This window comes from Colius striatus, chromosome 6 (assembly GCF_028858725.1).
Source record: "Colius striatus isolate bColStr4 chromosome 6, bColStr4.1.hap1, whole genome shotgun sequence".
In the NCBI taxonomy this organism is placed as follows: Eukaryota; Metazoa; Chordata; class Aves; order Coliiformes; family Coliidae; genus Colius; species Colius striatus.
The window spans coordinates 21,678,533-21,695,938 of NC_084764.1; the positions used below are offsets into that span (position 1 = coordinate 21,678,533).

General features: G+C 45.9%; 2 protein-coding genes across 8 annotated transcripts in view; one reads left to right on the forward strand and one right to left on the reverse strand.

Annotated features, from left to right (window-relative positions):
• The window catches only part of AREL1 (apoptosis resistant E3 ubiquitin protein ligase 1), a 36,297-nt gene extending 27,467 nt beyond the window's left edge, over window positions 1-8,830 (reverse strand). For 2 of the 5 annotated variants that reach the window (XR_009818981.1, XM_061998854.1), the window contains exons 1-4: window positions 8,354-8,830; window positions 3,221-3,481; window positions 1,987-2,046; window positions 1,104-1,330 (exon numbers count right to left, since the gene is read on the reverse strand). Coding sequence is in view for 3 of the 5 variants with exons in the window: in XM_061998854.1 (XP_061854838.1) it covers window positions 1,104-1,330; window positions 1,987-2,002 (243 nt within the window). In the remaining 2 variants the exon portion in view is untranslated. Of the gene's footprint in view, window positions 1-1,103; window positions 1,331-1,986; window positions 2,047-3,220; window positions 3,482-8,353 lie in introns of those variants that run through there. The other 3 variants (XM_061998855.1, XM_061998856.1, XM_061998857.1) reach the window with 3 other exon arrangements.
• A 54-nt stretch (window positions 8,831-8,884) lies between these two features.
• Window positions 8,885-16,966, forward strand: FCF1 (FCF1 rRNA-processing protein). Of its 3 annotated transcripts, none has more exons than XM_061998629.1 (8): window positions 8,885-8,913; window positions 9,024-9,091; window positions 9,248-9,319; window positions 9,600-9,748; window positions 10,184-10,256; window positions 11,121-11,208; window positions 11,654-11,748; window positions 13,039-16,966. In XM_061998629.1, exons 1-8 carry the CDS (start codon window positions 8,911-8,913, stop codon window positions 13,085-13,087), a joined length of 597 nt encoding a protein of 198 aa, XP_061854613.1. In that variant the 5' UTR covers window positions 8,885-8,910; the 3' UTR covers window positions 13,088-16,966. The 3 variants fall into 3 exon arrangements, 2 of the variants coding, with proteins under 2 accessions (XP_061854613.1, XP_010199732.2); XR_009818949.1 differs by lacking the exon at window positions 8,885-8,913 and having other exon boundaries at window positions 8,922-9,091; window positions 13,039-13,490; window positions 14,967-16,966; XM_010201430.2 differs by lacking the exon at window positions 8,885-8,913 and having other exon boundaries at window positions 8,922-9,091.
• Window positions 16,967-17,406: the final 440 nt, after the last annotated feature.

Below are 17,406 nucleotides of genomic sequence, written 5' to 3' on the forward strand. Positions count from 1 at the left end.
TACCACAACTTCCTTACAAGGAAAGAATTACACCTTGAAACCCTATATGCACGGCTCTTCAAGAGCCAGCAGCTTGTGGGCCAGATCCTGCCTACCACCTGCAATCAGAAAAAAGTCACTATTATTTCGTTTCTAAATAAGGGAGGGCGTGGGGCCTGAAATGGTGTGTATCTTGACTGTCAATGAGAGAAACCAGTACATGCAAAAGCTACTGTTGATGAATAAAGAGCTAAGCAAATGGGAGACAAGCATGAATTGAAGGGTACATTGCTGTAGCTGTCATGACTGAGAGTCAGTAAAGTGAAGGGAATAAATTTCAACAGTGGGTACAGAATAAGTTCTTTTCCCCTCAGCTCTGCCTTAGAGGTAGAACTTTTCACTCACCCTCAAGCAGAAGGGTTTTCCTTGCCCTCCCAAAAGGGATGGGTACGACAACACATCTGAACCTTTCTTCTTGTTTTGATACCCTTCTGGGTGGAGAAGGTTGGGCAGAAAGGCAGGTATATGAGCTCAGGACAACCTGTTCAAACTTTTCCCCCATAGCTCCCAACTCTGCATTCAGGGCCCTCACTCATCTTATTTGGATACTTGCCCCATTCCCCTAAACTTGGCTTTTTGAGATTGGAGGGAAAACAAGAGTCCTTGGCATGCTTTTCCAGGTTGAATAGAATAACAGTCAATTTTGGAGGAATAGGAAGTGGTCATGAAGCTTTACAGCTCTTATGATTCTTGTGTTGATAAAATGCCCACTCCTAATATCAGTTGCACAACCAAAAGGTAGCACTAAGTTTGTTGAAGGCAAGGCTCAACCCACTCACTTCCCAGTAAAGGAAGCAGTAGACAGGACAAGCCTGGTCTCCTCCAGCTCTTCAGAGGATTCTAAAAAGAGGGAGATAATAATTTAAGGAGCGCAAACCTCGGATATGCACTTATACAGTTCTGCAACACAGTTACAGGGGGCAGAAGACAAACAGATAGTTTTCCTCCTCCTAAGTGACACCCACCTGGGCCCTAACAAACAAAAAGCATTTCAAGAGCTCATTCCTAACTCAGACCTCTCTTCCTGCCCCCAAAGCTGCATGGAATCAGAAATATTGCCTTACATGCACTCGGAAGGCCATGCTATGGCCCACCTCATAGGGGTCCTTCCAATCCCAGGAGATCTTGCAGGACCGGGGATCCAGGTAGTTGCCTCGCACGTAGTCATAAATAGTCCGCTCCCCTCGGCGCTCCCGGTCCTCATGCTGCAGGAAGCTGACTATACGTGCGGCAAGCTCAACAAGGAACTTAATGGTGAAGAAGAAAGCTACCACAGATACTGTGATTCCACCTGCAGGAAGAAGAGAATAGAGGGAGGCTGCAGCAGCATGGCTGAGTCAGGCACCAAAATCCCCTCTGCATCAGCCCAAGTTGCCTTTTCTTAATGACATTCTAATCAGCTGCAAATTAGGTGTTTAAGGCAGAAGCTGTTGTGTGAACATTGATGGTTTGTGTTATGCTACAAGTAAGGTTAAAGAATAACAAGTCCCTTAAAACTCTGGATATGACTGCAAGCAGAAGAAATACGTAAAGGTGGTACAGAGTCTCAGGTATGGCTAGCAAGTATCCCAACAGAATATGGCATTCCCTTTGAGTTGCAAATCAGAACTAGAGAGGTCCCCTCAAGGGAAACAGTCATATAGCCAGAAAACCCTTGCACATCACATTAATGCTGGATTAAGAAGCATCACAGAGGCAACAACCCTGCACTAGTTCTCAAAAGAAAAAGTGGGGGAATGGCTTAGGAATGCAACCAATGAAGGACTTTAGGAACAAGAAGAACGGTGGAGAGGCAAGTCTGCCTGACGGAGGGCACAGTGCAGGGTGACAGTAACTTCATGTTTGTTACATAGACTCTGAACTAACACAAAGGCAGAGGCTTTCAAAAAACCCTCCTAAAGCCTATGGAGAGGTCAACAAATACAGTGGCAGCCTTCCTTCACTTACCAATAATGTAAAACATCAGGTCCCTTCGATGAAACACACAGTCAAGGATCACAGCTGCATCTAGAACACAAAATACGCCAAATCCAGTCCAATGACTCTTCCTAAAACACACTGGCCTAAATTTAATCTGATTCCTCAGACAAATGCTTATCAATAACCTATCTTCCACTACACGGACATCCCTAAAACATTATTCCATAAGACTGTGAAATATGCAAAAAGCACAGTACACTACAAGAAAGAGTTCTCCCTCCAGCACAGATTCCTATTACAGATTTGGGGATCTATAAGGAGGACAACATACTATCCTCAGAAACCAATGAGAGTGAGTTCTGGGTACTGCAAGGAAGAGCTACTTCTTGCAGGATCACAAACTTCCACAGCAGCAGCGGAAAGCCCCTCATTCAAACTCTCCAACCTACTTGCTTCCACAAGTCACAGAGTTAACTCCTAGTTTGCCATGAAAGCACATCACAGATCCACCACCAAAATGGATTGAAACTGATCCTTAACCAGTAGTCTCAGAAGAAAAACTATGGAATAAAAGGATTGCAGGTAAGATTTATTCAGTCTGTCCTTCTAGGGCAGAGCAGATCCATTTTTGGCCTGTAACTCTGCTATAGAACATATGAATGCAACTGGAAAACAATCCATCTGTATTTTCCTACTCACTTTTGCAAAGCGAAGGCTCTCTGCTGAAAATTCTCACTGATCAACACACAAGCTAAAACCGTGGCTTTGTACACTAACTAGTAAGATTGTGGCAATTTTTAGACACACCAATCTAGAATGAAGTTCTCATTGAGAAGCCTGCTTAACAAACATGTAGTAAGACAACTCTGCCCAGAACAACAACATGCTGTTTGGTTGGTAAGACATAGCTGACAGATGGAACAAGAGCAGCAGCAAGGCATGTGTGTGACAATTAGATAAACAATTTGGCACACAGTAATGCATACAATAGCATAGGCCATGTCACCACTCAGTTAGTGAGAAGCTACATTGTGCATTCAAGTTGCTTTTTCTTTTCTTTTTTAAAAACAAACACAAAAGAAGAGTTATTCATCAATCATCTCAACAGCAGCAGCAATGGCCAACAGCACGCAGAAAGCTTAAATGAGGTATTTCCATTCCCCCTGCCCCCCAACAATAGCCATGACTTTACAGCCCAGCAAATCCCCTTTGCTGGCTTCTGCAGATATTCCACCCCTACAACCAAAGAGTAGCCACATACCTTTACACAACTGCCCATGTTCTAAAAGCCAAAAGGGGGGCTCTCATTCTTTAGCATCCTTCCTCTTTGTGTCCAACACTGGGGAAAATGTCAGCAAGAAGAGGTCACAGAGAAGATGATCACAGAAAATGAATTTCCTGGAACTTGCATCACAGAATCACTGCTGAAAGGTGAGGACCTGAGCACAGCAATTTCTTCGTCTTTACAGAAAAAGGGTGTCCTGCAATGCTGCTCCCTGTAGCCTGTCGTTTGCTAGCTTTCCTGGAAAATGAAAAAAAAAGTTAGATCTCTCCATTGTTGTGGATGAATCTAGCAAGTAGAAACATGAGATAGCTGTAAGATGCAAGAGTATCACTAGATGTCAAATCCATAGGAGAGGTGCTACAAAGGTATCGCTGTTGATGAGGCATCAGGCTTCACCGTATCCTCAATCTCCACTTATCGTGATCTCGTTTCATTATATGACCCCTGAAAATATCAGGTTCAAGATAGAACAAAACACATCCTGCCTCCGTGTGTTTTGTGGGGTTTATGGGTTTCACGGAGTAGCTAAGAACCTGTGTGCTATTCAAGATGAATGATAAGGGTCAAGTGTCACTTCAAGGCTTCACATCCCACAAAATGACAGGTATTATTCTCAAACTGATTTTGCCCAGACCTAGGGGGCTGAGGGCTATATTTAAAGTCAAGCCTAAAAAAACAAAACAAAAACTGTGAGAACATACTTAGACCTCAAAGCACATTAGATACCTTTTTTTTTTTCTGCTGCTGTTGTTTTAGGTATTCAGGAAACTTGTATGCTCATAAAGCACTTGAGTTTCAGCAGCACTATACACTAAATTAGTTTGCTGTCAGGATTGAGATAAAAAAAAACCTAACAGCAAGAACTGATGCAGCCTACAAAAACCAGGACATATGCCAGAAGAAAAGCCTACACAGTCAGTATCTATTCATTAAGAAGACAGATTATATAAAGCAGTGAGAATGAAATGAATAGTATCACCACCGCAGCTGTCTATAAAGACAGTTGCCTCTTCTGAGGATGCAAGCGGTGTGCTCCTCCTGCCTGCCATATTACCACCTCAGCTGCTACTTCCTCCTTACTCCCCCTTCCTCTTCACCTCTTCAGGTGTCTCTTATTTCCCTCTATCCCAATAATCATACAGATCTGGTTGCCTCTGGACATGTCCACTAAGGTTTCTAAAGCATATGAAAACCAACAGGTAAGTCCGTGCAGAGCTCTGACTGCACTGCAGAAGCAGCCAGACTCTGCCTTTCCACCCCCCACACCTCATGGAAAATCCATTCCCGCTCAGCTATTTTCTTCTTTCCTCTGCTTGAGCAAACCAGTGTCTCCAGGGTGGAAGTTCTCATTCTCTTCAAGCTTCAAGTTTCTAAACTCTTACCTCTGTGTGTTAAGAATCACAAACCTAGCAATTTCCTTGATATTTCAGTTCTTTCACAGTACACATTCAAGATGTACTGCAAACACCTGGCTGAAACTCAGCTCCAGCTTGGCCTGGATGTCAAGGGTGTGTGATTCCTCCTTACACAGCTGACAAATTTCACAGAAACTCACCTATGTCTGAGAACCTATGACATCTCCCTCCAGCATCTTACAGAACCAGTCTCTTCAAGTCACTGGAAAAACAGCAACACAAAACTAGCCTTGCAGGGTTCACCTACTCAACCTATTTCTGCTTGTCGTGGTTTAGGCCCATCAGGGAACAAAGACCACGATTAGCCTCAAGTACCGAAGAGGCTGAGAATTGCTCGAGGGCAGGGAGGGCTTAATTGCCGCTTAAGGTCCAGGACAAAACAGACCAGGCTACTCGGTTTGGGGAAGAAAACAGAAAATAATTTAATGCAACATCAACTAAAACATACCCACAAAAACCCAAAACATAACCAAAACGAAACAACACAGAGGAATACGTCAATGAAGAGTCCAACCAGCCTTTTTAAGAACACCTTCTTGACACACCTCCCCTCTTCCCGGGTTCAGAGCCCTCATCCCGGGGTTTTTACCTTGCCCCTCCCTGAACGGTTCGGGGGGGCAGGCAGTGGAGGTCTCAGTCAGTCTGCTCCCAATAGCTTCTGCCGTCTGTCCCTCCTCAGGACGGGTGAACTCCACACCAGTCCTCCCTGCAAGTCCGTGGGGTAACTCACATGCATGGCAGCCCTGCACGGGCTGCTCCGACGCGCACCCATTCCAAAGGCTGCAGCTCCTCTCTGCCTCTCGTGTGGGGCTGCTCTGCAGCGTGCAGGCTCTCCAACACGGCCTGGGCCATGGCCGTCTCCCCACACGGTCCCTCACCCGTCCGGGCTCACTCACATGGAGCTGCTGGTGGCTCTCAGTCCTGCCACGGATCTCCACAGGTTTCAGGGGCACAGCTTGCATTCTCGCCACAGCCTGCAGAAGGGTCTCCGGTCTACTGCTCCTCCTTCCTTCCTCCTCTGGCTGAAGGGTCCGCGTGGTCGCCTCCATCTTGTATCCCTCTTACACCTCCTGACTCGCATTCCAAATTCCCGTCCCCTAAATAGTGATCGCAGAGGCGCCAGATTGGCCCAGCCAGGCCGGAGGTGGGTGTGAACCCAGGAGCCGGGGGAGGGTCCGCAAACTCTTTACCGGGTCTTCACTGCAACCCGCTCCCCCTGTTACTAAGCCAAAAGCTGCTCCTTGCTAAACCAGAACACTGCTTGAAGTCCCTAACTCTTTCCCTTCTGTGAAGCACACCACAAGTCACACAGCCTCTCTCTGGAAAGTACAAAAAGAGAAAGACCCATCATTTCAAAGATAAGAGGTTTTAGGTCAATTGAAGACTGAGTTCTCTTGATCCGAGTTGCAGAATTTCAGAGCTCACTAGACACAGAGAATTGGTTATCTACCTCAATTAGCACAGTAACTTTTCATTTTATTCTCTCTATATTAAGTGACAAGTGAGACACCAACTCAGGTTGCCACCAGAGATTAAGTTGCTGTCACACAAACAACCTCCCTCCATCATACACACCACCAGCAACTTCAAGGATGCTCTTGCTGCTGGGATACACGGGAGTAAAGAACCTAGTTGCAAGTAGGTGGTATCCAAGATGTTGCCACTCATTTATCAGAATGCAGATCTAAATTAAAATAGTATCTGTGCTCAGAACTGCCAGCTAATAATCTGGGAAACAAATTCTGAAAATCAGCAATGCAAGGTGTCATTGGAGCTAAGCTGGAAAAAAATCTGCTGAATTGTCCAAAGGTCTTGGTGATCTTGATCCAAGGACAGAGCAAGCAATGGTCTCCTGCCATCTGCAGGGAAAGCAGGGATTTGGAAAGTTTCACCTTGGTTTGACTCAAGAAGTACGAGCATAATCACTGTAGACAGCAAAGAACTATAAAATAAACTATATTAGTGCCATTGCTTCTCTCAAGCCAGCAAGGAAAGGAAGGCCACTAATGGCAATACAATTTGTTTGTATTATTGCTGCAGTGAACCCAAAGGAACATAGCTCAAAAGTCCAGAAGGAGGCACAAGTGTAGCTGTACATACAAAAGAAACTAAACCACACTAATAGCACATTCTCAGGACTACAACTCCAGAGTCAGCTGTGGGGGGATGTTACTGAGGGCCTGGCAAATCTCTTGTGCCTCTTGCGGGTTTTTTGTGCACTGACAAATCTAGCTTCCCTTCTTCTCTGCTTTAACAAGCTCCAAAACTTAGAAGAAAAGATGGGTTTAAAACTCTTCTGCCAATTGATCCAAGCAATATGAAAGAATCATTTGCCTACACAGAACATGCCCTTGGTCCATGTGCACAAGCAGCCACACGCACCTCGTGACAGACACAGGACAATTCTCTTTCAAATGAATTCTCACATTAAGGAAATCATACATCAACCAACAAACAGAAATGTCCACACCAACTTCACTTTAAAATACACTCACAGGAATCCGAAGAGTCAATGCAAAAGCTACTGGGCAGGCTCTACTACCTGCTGTCAAGGAGAAAAGCCGCAAAGTCCACTGTCCATACAAAACACTCATTCTCTCATCAGGGCTAGAATTTGTCATTTACACACAAGCCAAATAAAATAGTGGCAACAGGGAAAAAAAACCCCGAGACTTTTGCCAGCTGCTCAAGTCTAAGAGCTTTTCATTTCAGCTGAAACATCCCCAAGAGTTGTCAAGTACTCCCACCCTCCTCAAAGACAGCAAGCCGGCCAGACAGCAGCTTCCAGGCCAGTCTCATCTTGACATCAGACCTGCTTCCCAAGCCAGAAGAAGACTGTCACCCTACACATTCAGCGGGAAAGCAGATCACTCCCCTCCTCCTCAATTATTTCCTTCACCCAAACCACTCAGGTCACTAAGGTAGTATCAGAAAAGCTTCACCAACTGCATTACCCTGGTCAGCAATTAAGCACAGTATGATCATTCACACAGAAAGTTCAGCCATGGTTTTCAGTATAATTTTACAATTATTAATACAATATAATACATGTAATTTACAATTAATACAACTAACACAATTCACAAGTTACAACCTCTAGTGTTGTACCTCACTGGCTGCATAAATGCTTTTTCTAACCTGCACACTAGACAAAACTGGTTGCATTTGGAAGATACCAACATCTACAAGTGCTAACTAATCTCAGAAGCTTCCATGGGAAAGATAACAGCAGGAAGGCCTCTCTCTCACCCTTTTCTGCACAAGGTACTAGAAACCAAGTGCCCACTAGTGTGAGAACTTGGAGAAAGATACCTTACATATGCAGAAAAGAGCTTTTGGGTCCAACTATGCCATTACTGCTACAGAAAGCACAGCTAAAGTTATGCTTATTTTCCAGGCTTTCGGGTCACAGTTGTTGTTAAGATCTACAGATAATGCCAATCCACATGAAGAAGTCCACGAGCTAGAGCATAGCAAGGCCAGCATTACATTTACTCTTCAAACGACATCAGCCCAGGCAGCTTAAGAAAGTGGGCTGAAGACCTCTGCAGCCCAACAGCTCTCCAAAACAGAAAAGGAGGAGGGAGGAGGATGGTCAGTGGCCTCGGTTCCCCTCCAGTCCCCACCGGCTGTGGCTCAGCGGAGCCACCAAACCCCGCGGCCTTTCCCGAAGCACCAACTCCCCCTCACCTACCCGGTGGGCCACCGATACACCGTCAGCGCAGCGCAAGCAGCACGGCTTGGCCAAAAGAACGGGCTGCAGGCCGCCGCGGGGCCAACTGAGCCGACCCTTCCCGCTCACCGGGAGCCTCGGCCCCGCTCGGCCCCGCCCGCCCCCTCCGCGGGCCTCCCGGTGCCGCAGCCGCAGCCGGCAGAGCGGGGCTCCCCACCGCGGCAGTTCCGGGCCTGCCGGGAGCGGCGGTTGGTGCAGGCCCAGCAGGGCACCCCGCGCCGCCAACCTTCCCGGGGGGACGCCCGAGCACTGCGGGGCGCACGGGCTACAGCCCCCTGGCCGTGCTAACCCCGCGCCCCTGCCGTGGCCTGCCTTCCCCCGCGGCGCAGGAGACGCGGGGAGCACCGTTACCGAGGCTCCGGCGGCAGCCGCAGCGTCGGCACCGCTCCTGCGCGCGGCCAGCGCGGGTTCCCCCGGCCACTGCCCCGGCCGCCGGAAGTGACGGCACGCCGCGACCTCCCGGCGGGCGGGGCGTAAAGACGCGGCGTGGCGGCACCGGAAGCAGCAGCGGCGGCATCATGGTGAGTTGAGCGTGGGCCGGGAGAGATCCAATACGAGCTGGGGCCGGGGCCTGGGCCTCGGTCTCAGTCTCTCCGCAGCTCATCGCGGCCGCATGTCCGTCTCCTTGCAGGGGAAGCAGAAGAAGGCGCGGAAGTACGCGGTCATGAAGCGCATGATCAGCCTCCGGGACCAGCGCATGTGAGTGTGGCAGTGGCTGCGGCCGAGGCCGGACCCAGACGGGGCCTGATAGCCGTCCCCCTGTCCCGCTCGGGACAGGATGCCGGCCCAGGCCTCTCCGCCGCAGGTCGCCCTTCCCTGTCGCTCCCCTCTAGGAGTGCCTGTGTTTCCTTGCAGCAACGAAAAGGACCGGGCCAAAGTCCTCGTAAAGAAGAAAGAAGACCCGAGTGCCATCAAGGAGCGGGAGGTGTAAGTGCCGCCTGAACTTTGAGGAGGGAGGGAGGGCTGCCCGTGCTGCAGGCCACAACCTGCAACCAAGGACGTTTCTGAATAAATCTGTCGGGGTAGGAAATGGATCCCCAAAGCACAGGATTGTGCTTGGGTGGTGGTGAGAGGCCTGACAGGTCACTATCCCACCCTGCCTTGTGTTGTTTCTTCTCATTGCCCTCCTTTCGTTCTGTGCAAGTTGTAGGATTGGATGTGTCAGTAATTGCAATTAACTGACTTGAATTCTTTGTCTTCCTGGCAGCCCCCAGCATCCCTCTTGCTTGTTCTTCCAGTATAATACACAGCTGGGCCCCCCTTATCACATCCTTGTTGACACAAACTTCATCAACTTCTCCATAAAAGCCAAGCTGGACCTCGTGCAGTCAATGATGGACTGTCTCTATGCCAAGTGTGAGTGTCTGCATCACTTGCAGCTGCTTCTGACCAGGCAGTGTCACAGCGTGTTCATGCTGGGCTTTATCAGCTTCATTGTGCTTGCTGAGGATAACACAAACCTTGAAAAAGGGATATGTGCTGTAATAATTGAGCTCATTGTTCATGGTTATGGTGACCCTGGAACTGTCTCTCGTTTCAGTCAAACAATAGTCATAAATGCTAATCTCAACGAGGTAAAGTACTGGTAACTTAAAAATCTCTAGCCAGCATGGTGTGGTTAAACTCAGGGGCCCAACATGTCAGCACTTTGCAGCCTTATCAGTTCTTGTAAGTTTAAAACTTACAAGTTGCAACTTACAGGGCTCAGTGGGGGTTCTTGGACATGTGCACAATAGGTAGGAGGCTGCAAAGAAACTGCTTGGTTTTAATCCAGGCTGGTTTTGCATGCAGGTATTCCATGCATCACAGATTGTGTCATGGGGGAAATTGAGAAGTTGGGACAGAAGTACCGTGTGGCGTTAAGGTAGGTGCAGGGTGTTCTTCTCCATTTCTAGAGCTTAACCTTTTCATATAAATAAATGAAAAGCACCTTTCGTGACAGTAGAGGGTGGTTAGGTTGTTGTCCCAAACTTGGCTTTATTTCTCTGGCTGCACGAAATCAGTATGATGGCTTGAGATTTAGACATATGGGTTTTTAAAAACTAAATGCTTGGTATGAATGCACAATATTTATCTGTAAATCTTTTTTTTCCTACCTAAGGCTTTCAAAATGCCACTCTCTCTTGTTTCTCAAAATTAGTTAATTAAATTAATTATATAAGTTTCTAAAAATAAAGAAGTGACCCAAGCCTTATGAAACTTTTCATTCATGTCTCGTGTTACTCCTGTAGGAGTAGGTTACATGTACTGATAATCTAGAGCTATCTTATTGTGTAATCTGTACAAAACTAGTCCAATGTAGTTCATGCTCTCTGGATGTACCAGTCAGAGGTGCTTTTTGTTTTGACTTGTTGTGTTGTATCCTGAACAGCTTAGAAGTGTTCCTATAATACATGGTACAAGTGGTCAGATACCAGAACTTCTAGTTTTTCTCCCAGATAACTTGTTTCAAATGACTTTGTTAGGCAAGGGCCTAACACTATAGGGCTCTTGAATCCAATTAACAAGTACTAAGAATTACTTAACCTATAACAATTAGCTAGACAAATGGCATTATTTTTTTGCTCATTTCAGATGAGACTGCTGTTACTGTTTGCTCCATCCCTTCAGCACTTACTTTGAGAATAATGTGCTGTATGTCAGAGAAAGGGCTGTTCTTGTTCTTCTGTACGGTGTGATTGTACACTCTGGTCTGTTTGCTGTGATGCTGCCTTATATTTCCCCACAGAATTGCCAAGGACCCTCGTTTCGAACGCTTGCCATGTATGCACAAAGGAACCTATGCAGACGACTGCTTGGTACAGAGGGTCACTCAGGTATTTCTGTCACTCAAATTTTCCACACTGTGCTAACACACTAAAAATTTCTGAACCCTTCTAGTTACTGATGACTTCAGTTTCCCACCAAGTAACTGTAAAATCTCACTAAGAGGTAGTTTCAGTACCCAGCACAACTTTGAAGCAAAATTTAGTCTTCCCTGAGCATTCTTGTATGGGACAGCATCAAGAAGCACTTAGGGTGGGAACACTGTCAGTGGGAAGGCTGGACAGGCTCTGGATGTTTCTACAGTCTGTTTTGCTGAGCAGAAGGAGATGCTACTGGTCTGCTGGGGAATTTTATACAAGGACCAGCAATGCCTCACTTAAGATCTCATAGCCCTCACATTAAGTGAGTTCATAGAGTAGAAAAAGCTTTTGCTCATCTTTGTCTCCTTTCTGAGGGTTCACTGGTGGTGGATTTGACTCGCTTCTTTCTCTGCAGCACAAGTGTTACATTGTGGCCACAGTGGACAAAGAGCTCAAGCGGAGAATACGGAAAATCCCAGGAGTACCTATAATGTATATTTCCCGGCACAGGTAAGGGACCTCTGACAGGGAGGAACAGCACCTGCTACGTTCCTTGTCTGACAGGGACTGTCACCTCATACTTCTCTGCTGCACTGTCTGCAGTGCAGGTTGAAGCAAAGGGCCTGGTGTTTCGACAAATGTAGAAGCACAGCTGCTGATGGGAAGAGACTGCTGGTCACAGACCCACTTTTATTGCAGTCTCCATGTTCACTTGCTTGGACCTGGAAAACTAGTTTCCTTGGGGCCAGTGTTTCCATAGATTCATTTTGTTTACTGGCAGCAGCAGCAGCAACTGGATTCTTAAGGAAAAGAACCGTTCTTGTTCCCTCTTCAGTTTGGAAGCTTTGTGTACCCTCGGCTAAGAGACTCAATTTGCTTCTTAACTAACAATCAAATGAACTTGGAAGGATACTAGTGCAGTGAATTCGGTGCAACAGATTTTTCCAGTATCTGCAAGAACTGGATAACTTTTTTTAGTTTTTAATGTGCAATAGGACCAGTCAGCTATAAAACCATCTGCTCAAATTCATTTCCTCTTCCTTCCCAAGCACTCATAAAGCCCAGACTAAGAAGTTTTTACTCACCTTTGTTATATGTAGTATTTTCACATTTCTTCTACAAATGTACAGCCCAGAAGATTTGTCTTACATCAAACCCATGCCATGCAATTGTTGCATGGCATGGTAAATATGTTTAGTAGCATGGTAAAGGGAGAAGTCAGGATGTGGAGAGAAAACAGACAAAGCCTTCAGATGGGACAGGATACTGGAAAGGAGCAGTTGTTCTAGGGGTGGAGACAGTGAGTCTAGTAATGTGCAGACAGAGCAACATGTCAGAAATGAAGAGGTTTACTCCTATAAATTTCTCTTAACTATAAGTCTTAAAAAGTCTTAACTAATCATTAGAACTTGGCTCAAAAGATTTTTCTCTCAAAACTTTTTTGCCTCTTGTTCACTGTGGCAATGAATTGTAAGTTGAATGGCCAAGGTTTTATTCACCATGCTGGCCTGCTCTGAAATTCTAAGTCGGATCTTATAGAACTACGTTTTTTTTTTCCTTCTCTGGAGATGGTAAGTTTTTGAGATGCCCTATTTCCGAGTTTGAGGTGAAGGATAACAGCAATCTTAAGAAGGCTTTTCATTTTCAGAAGTAATATTTTTATTCCTGGAAATCTGAGGCATGGACAGAAGTTACACAAAGCTTCTTGCTGTTCAATCTGCCTGTAAGCCTGTTGCTGCATGGGGAGTGGAGCAATGTGGAGCAGGTCGCTTTCATAAGTTCTCCCACTCTGTTTCTCAGATACAATATCGAGAGGATGCCAGATGATTACGGAGCTCCTCGGTTCTAACCTGACCAGCCAAGCCATCAAAGCCACGACTCTGAGCTGGGACAAGGATCTACCTGGTTTCAACCCTCCTGTTTCCTCCTTTGCTGTGACTCTGCTCAGTCAGACTCTGCTGACTGTGGGTGACACTGGACTGACTTCATAGTCACCATCTTTTAAGAAAAAGCTGCTTGGAAGAGTGGTTTTATTCATCCTTGTTCTTACTTGGCCCCATTACCTGTAGCTGGGAGAAGCATATGGGAAAGAGAGGACAGCAGTGCCCAGAACCTGCATAACTCTTTTTATTGGGAGTGTTGGAAAAAGGGATTTCAGCATTCCAAATTAAATATTGGTGACACAACTCTGGCTGAGACTGAAAACACAGGAATTATAGAAGTTTCTTCTTGCTGCACCTGCAGCAGGACAGGTATTCCTCTAGGAAACTCCCTCACACCTGCCCCGTGAGCAAAGTGGCACCTGTGTTGTGGAGTAAAGCTGGACCTGCAGCAGTTGGTGTGCCTTCTCTGGCCCAGCCCTCTGGAAGGTTTTCCTTTGGAACTGCTGGGCTTTTGCTCACGTGTGCAATGCCTGAAGCTGTGTGCCATATCCTGCTGAGGTGCCTGTGTCTGCACCAGGCCAGCAGGCAGTCCGTGCTGTGGTGGGGGCAGGGCTGTGCCAGGACACACGCTCCCTCTGCTGTGCTTGGCCTTGCACACCTCAAAGCCTTATCCCTTCCATTAGGGGTCAGGGAAGAGGAGGAGTGTATAAAATTGTGACAGGCAGGTATCAGACTGGGAAATGTATTAATTGGGCTGGGAGCAGAGTCAGTGGGGGGAATCAGAGCAATGGCTGTGGATCAAGACAGTCTCACAGAGACCTGCAGCATTTGCTGCAGGGAAGGAAGTGGTTAGAGGAGGGGGAAAAGAAATGGTTAAGCCACATGGAGAAATGCAGGGGGAAAAATATTCATAGCCATACCCCTGCATTCTCATATTTTCTGCATTCCTCTTTCATTTTTAGCAATATAATTTGCTCTTTTGATCTCTGCTCTGTGGTAAGAATTATCTCAGGACTGAGAGGCGAGAGACAATATGAGGATCACCAGAGCCCAGTGTGCCAAAGTGTGCTTCTTGGCCAAAATGCTGGAGTTTAGGTATAGTAAAGGGAGAGACTGAAAATGTTTATTCTTGGTACAATCATTTCCTATCTTTGGAAAATGCCTTGACATGCCAATAACTTTCTGGCCAGCACCCTGCCTCTACACATATGGCAGGAAACCTTGGGAACATATCAGACTTCCCCCTTGTACCATCTCCCTGCTTGCTGCAGGCTTACCTACTAAAGCCATTCCTGAAATAACAGCATACTGAGACTTCAAAAACATAGCCCCTTCCAAGTTGTTACAATTGAAGCTTATATTCTACCTTCAGCCAGGAACAGGGTAGCCAAAAACCCTGAGTTTTTACACTCGGTATATAATTGTACATTTCAAAAATAACATCCCTGGGTTTCTTCTCTTTATCCAAGTCACATTTCTTTAAGCTAAATGTTTGTGTATTGTCATGAACACTTGAGGGCTATGTTTAGTCAAATGAGAACTGAGAAACAAACTGTAGGATTAGATTTGTGTAACTTAGTTTTTGGAGAAAAACTCATGGACACACATGGTAATATTTGATAGAAGTCTTTCTGGTGCTAGAGAAGAGGTCAAATACAAAGCAACATGATGAATTTGGGGAATGTCTGCCTGCCAGTAGAATGCCTGTTGGAGGGACTTCAGGAAAATATATGTACATAGCATATATTCCTATATATTCCCACATGGGTGGGAAATGTACCCATTTAAGAAGTCTTTTGTTCCTTAAATTATCAGTTCTTGTAACTTGCCTTATTTCACCAACAGGAGGAAGAACCTGGAATAAGCATAAGATAATTGCTAAAGAAATGTTAGGAGAGTTGAAGGATGAGCAGCAGAGAGGAAGTATTGGTGTTAGTGAGTCAACTAATCTGGAAATTTTCATTAATTGAGTGTAATCAGCAAGACAGAAAAAAATCGGGTATTAACTCAAAGAGGCTGGTGAGAAGACAACCGGGACAGGAAAGGACCACCTGAATCATAAACTGCTTCCCCTGCAGTCCCAGGGAACACATGTACCAGACACTTGATGCAGAAGAAAGTGTTTACTCCATGCACTCCATGGCATCCAAGCATCAGGTCCAACTTTCAATATGATAAAGTAGGAAAGATCATTATAACAGGAAAGAGTTTGGTAAGCGAGAGTGCTTTGATGTTCCTACGGATGCAGAACTCTGCCAGTCGAAACCAGAAGACAAATTCCTTCCAGACCCAACCCTGGCAGCTGGTTTAAACCTGCACAGGAGTTAGGTATCAGATGCCTGCAGTGTTTCTCAGTAACTAGGGAATCCAGCCTCCCTCCTAACATCTTGTTTCTTGCTGTAGGCAGTTTTCACAGATGAAGTAGAACAATCAGAAGAGGCACAAAAAAAGGTCTGAAGCTATGCAAAGAATGGGAGAAAATAATGTCTGCTTCTTTCTGGAGGCCATGGGAGATTGCTGCAGTGTTACTGCCAGATGAAGTGAAGAAACTGAAGCTGCTGATCTGAGATATGACACTGGTTAATTGAGAGATAACTGAGCTGTGGTGGAATAGCATTTAGAAGCAAGAAATGCATGAATTATTTAAAAAATGAACTAAAACCAGCATGATGACATACATTAATATTACAGACTGTAAAAGAATAAAAAGGTATAATTACACACTTAACAGAGTTGCTTTAGGACAGGGTATTGGGTAAAACCAATGTATCTTGGCTAGCAGGAGTCAAGTTTACCGCTGCCCAAACCAGATTTGGAGATTGACAAAAGCATCTGTCAAGTTATTCAGAAATTACATTTCAGCGTCCTCACTGTAGGCTGGAAAACAATTGCAACTGAAAATGGCTGAATACCTGTATTTCTTCATAAGGGAAATAACAGGTTTCTTCACAATGTTGAGTAACCACATCGAACAGCAAGCTTATTGGTAGAAACCTGTCTGCAGGAAATAATAAACTGATCCAAGAGCATTCACTTTGAATGAATTGATCAGGAGTATAAATCAAAGGATGTTTGCAACAGGAATTCCTTGTTTTGAAAAGATAGACTTTCAAAAGCTTAGTTAGTAAGCTGGTCCAAAGAGCTTGGAGATACAAATGTTAAGTACTTGTACAAAGTGGAGGAGATTGGGGCTGAAAGTACAAACGTTATCTGGAAGTCATATTCACTGCAAAAGAAACCATAGAGGAGCACCAGCCTATCAGAAAAGGAACAATAATCACCTCTATATGAAAAGAAAGGATACTAAAGAATAGAAAAGATAGTTTTATATCTATATTAAATTATTGAAGATTTTTTAAAAAGATTTGCATATCATAACGTGAGTTAAAGCTTTTCTTGTAGACTTGTGCTGTATCACCTCTGCAGAGTCCCTGGAATTTAACAACAAATGAACACAAAGTCCAGTTTTTCCAAGAGGGGACAAAAGCTTTTTCTCTAACCAGTTTTTGTGATTTTTTTCTTCCTGACTGGACTTTTTTCCAACACCTGCCTTTCTGCACTGGTCAGGGACCCTCGATTCACCAAACGGAACTAGAGACTGAACATGAGAAAAATTGCTCAGGTCTTCTGTGTATGGGAAGGAGAAAAAGCAGCAGGACACCACAAGCCTGGCACACTGCTGACCAGAACCAGTTCACACACACAAGTCCTAGTATCTTTTCTCTGAAATGGGTGTTCATCACTTTGCATAGATCTTTGCTGGCTGGCTACAGAACACATTTGTATGTTTAACTCATACTTTAGTGCGGGAAGAAACACAATAAAAAAGTATTCCTTCCTCCTCAGTGCAGTAGCTTCTGTAATGGACGAGGCAATTTCACACTTTGGCTGCTCCATTCATGTTTTTGCTTCTCGGGTTTATCAGCAGCATACGCACTGGAAACGGCATAGAACTGTTCATGTCATTTCTAGGGGCTAGGCCGCCTAGCACCGCCCGTGCCGGCGGCACCACGGCCCCTCTGCGCTTGTGCGCCTTCCCCGACGCACAGCTCGGCTGCATTTATGGCCGCGCTCCTTTCACCCTTCGGTCGCTGCAATTATTTAGCTCTGCCATGCCGCCTCGGGTTAGTGGCTAAAGGAGCACGGCGATACCCTCTGTGGGCCACGGCTCCTGAGGGGAGCTGCGGGCAGCCGCGGAAACATGGCCGCCGCCCCCCAGGCCACCCATACACGGCCCGGCTTAAGGGCCCCCGGCGGCACCCAGCAGCAGCAGCCTGCGCCCCGC

Coding starts and splice junctions, on each gene's coding strand:
- FCF1 (XM_010201430.2), top strand. CDS start 9,006: ATGTCCGTCTCCTTGCAGGGGAAGCAGAAGAAGGCGCGGAAGTACGCG. Junction 9,320..9,599: donor GCCATCAAGGAGCGGGAGGT/GTAAGTGCCGCC, acceptor TCTTCCTGGCAG/CCCCCAGCATCCCTCTTGCT. Junction 9,749..10,183: donor GGACTGTCTCTATGCCAAGT/GTGAGTGTCTGC, acceptor TTTTGCATGCAG/GTATTCCATGCATCACAGAT.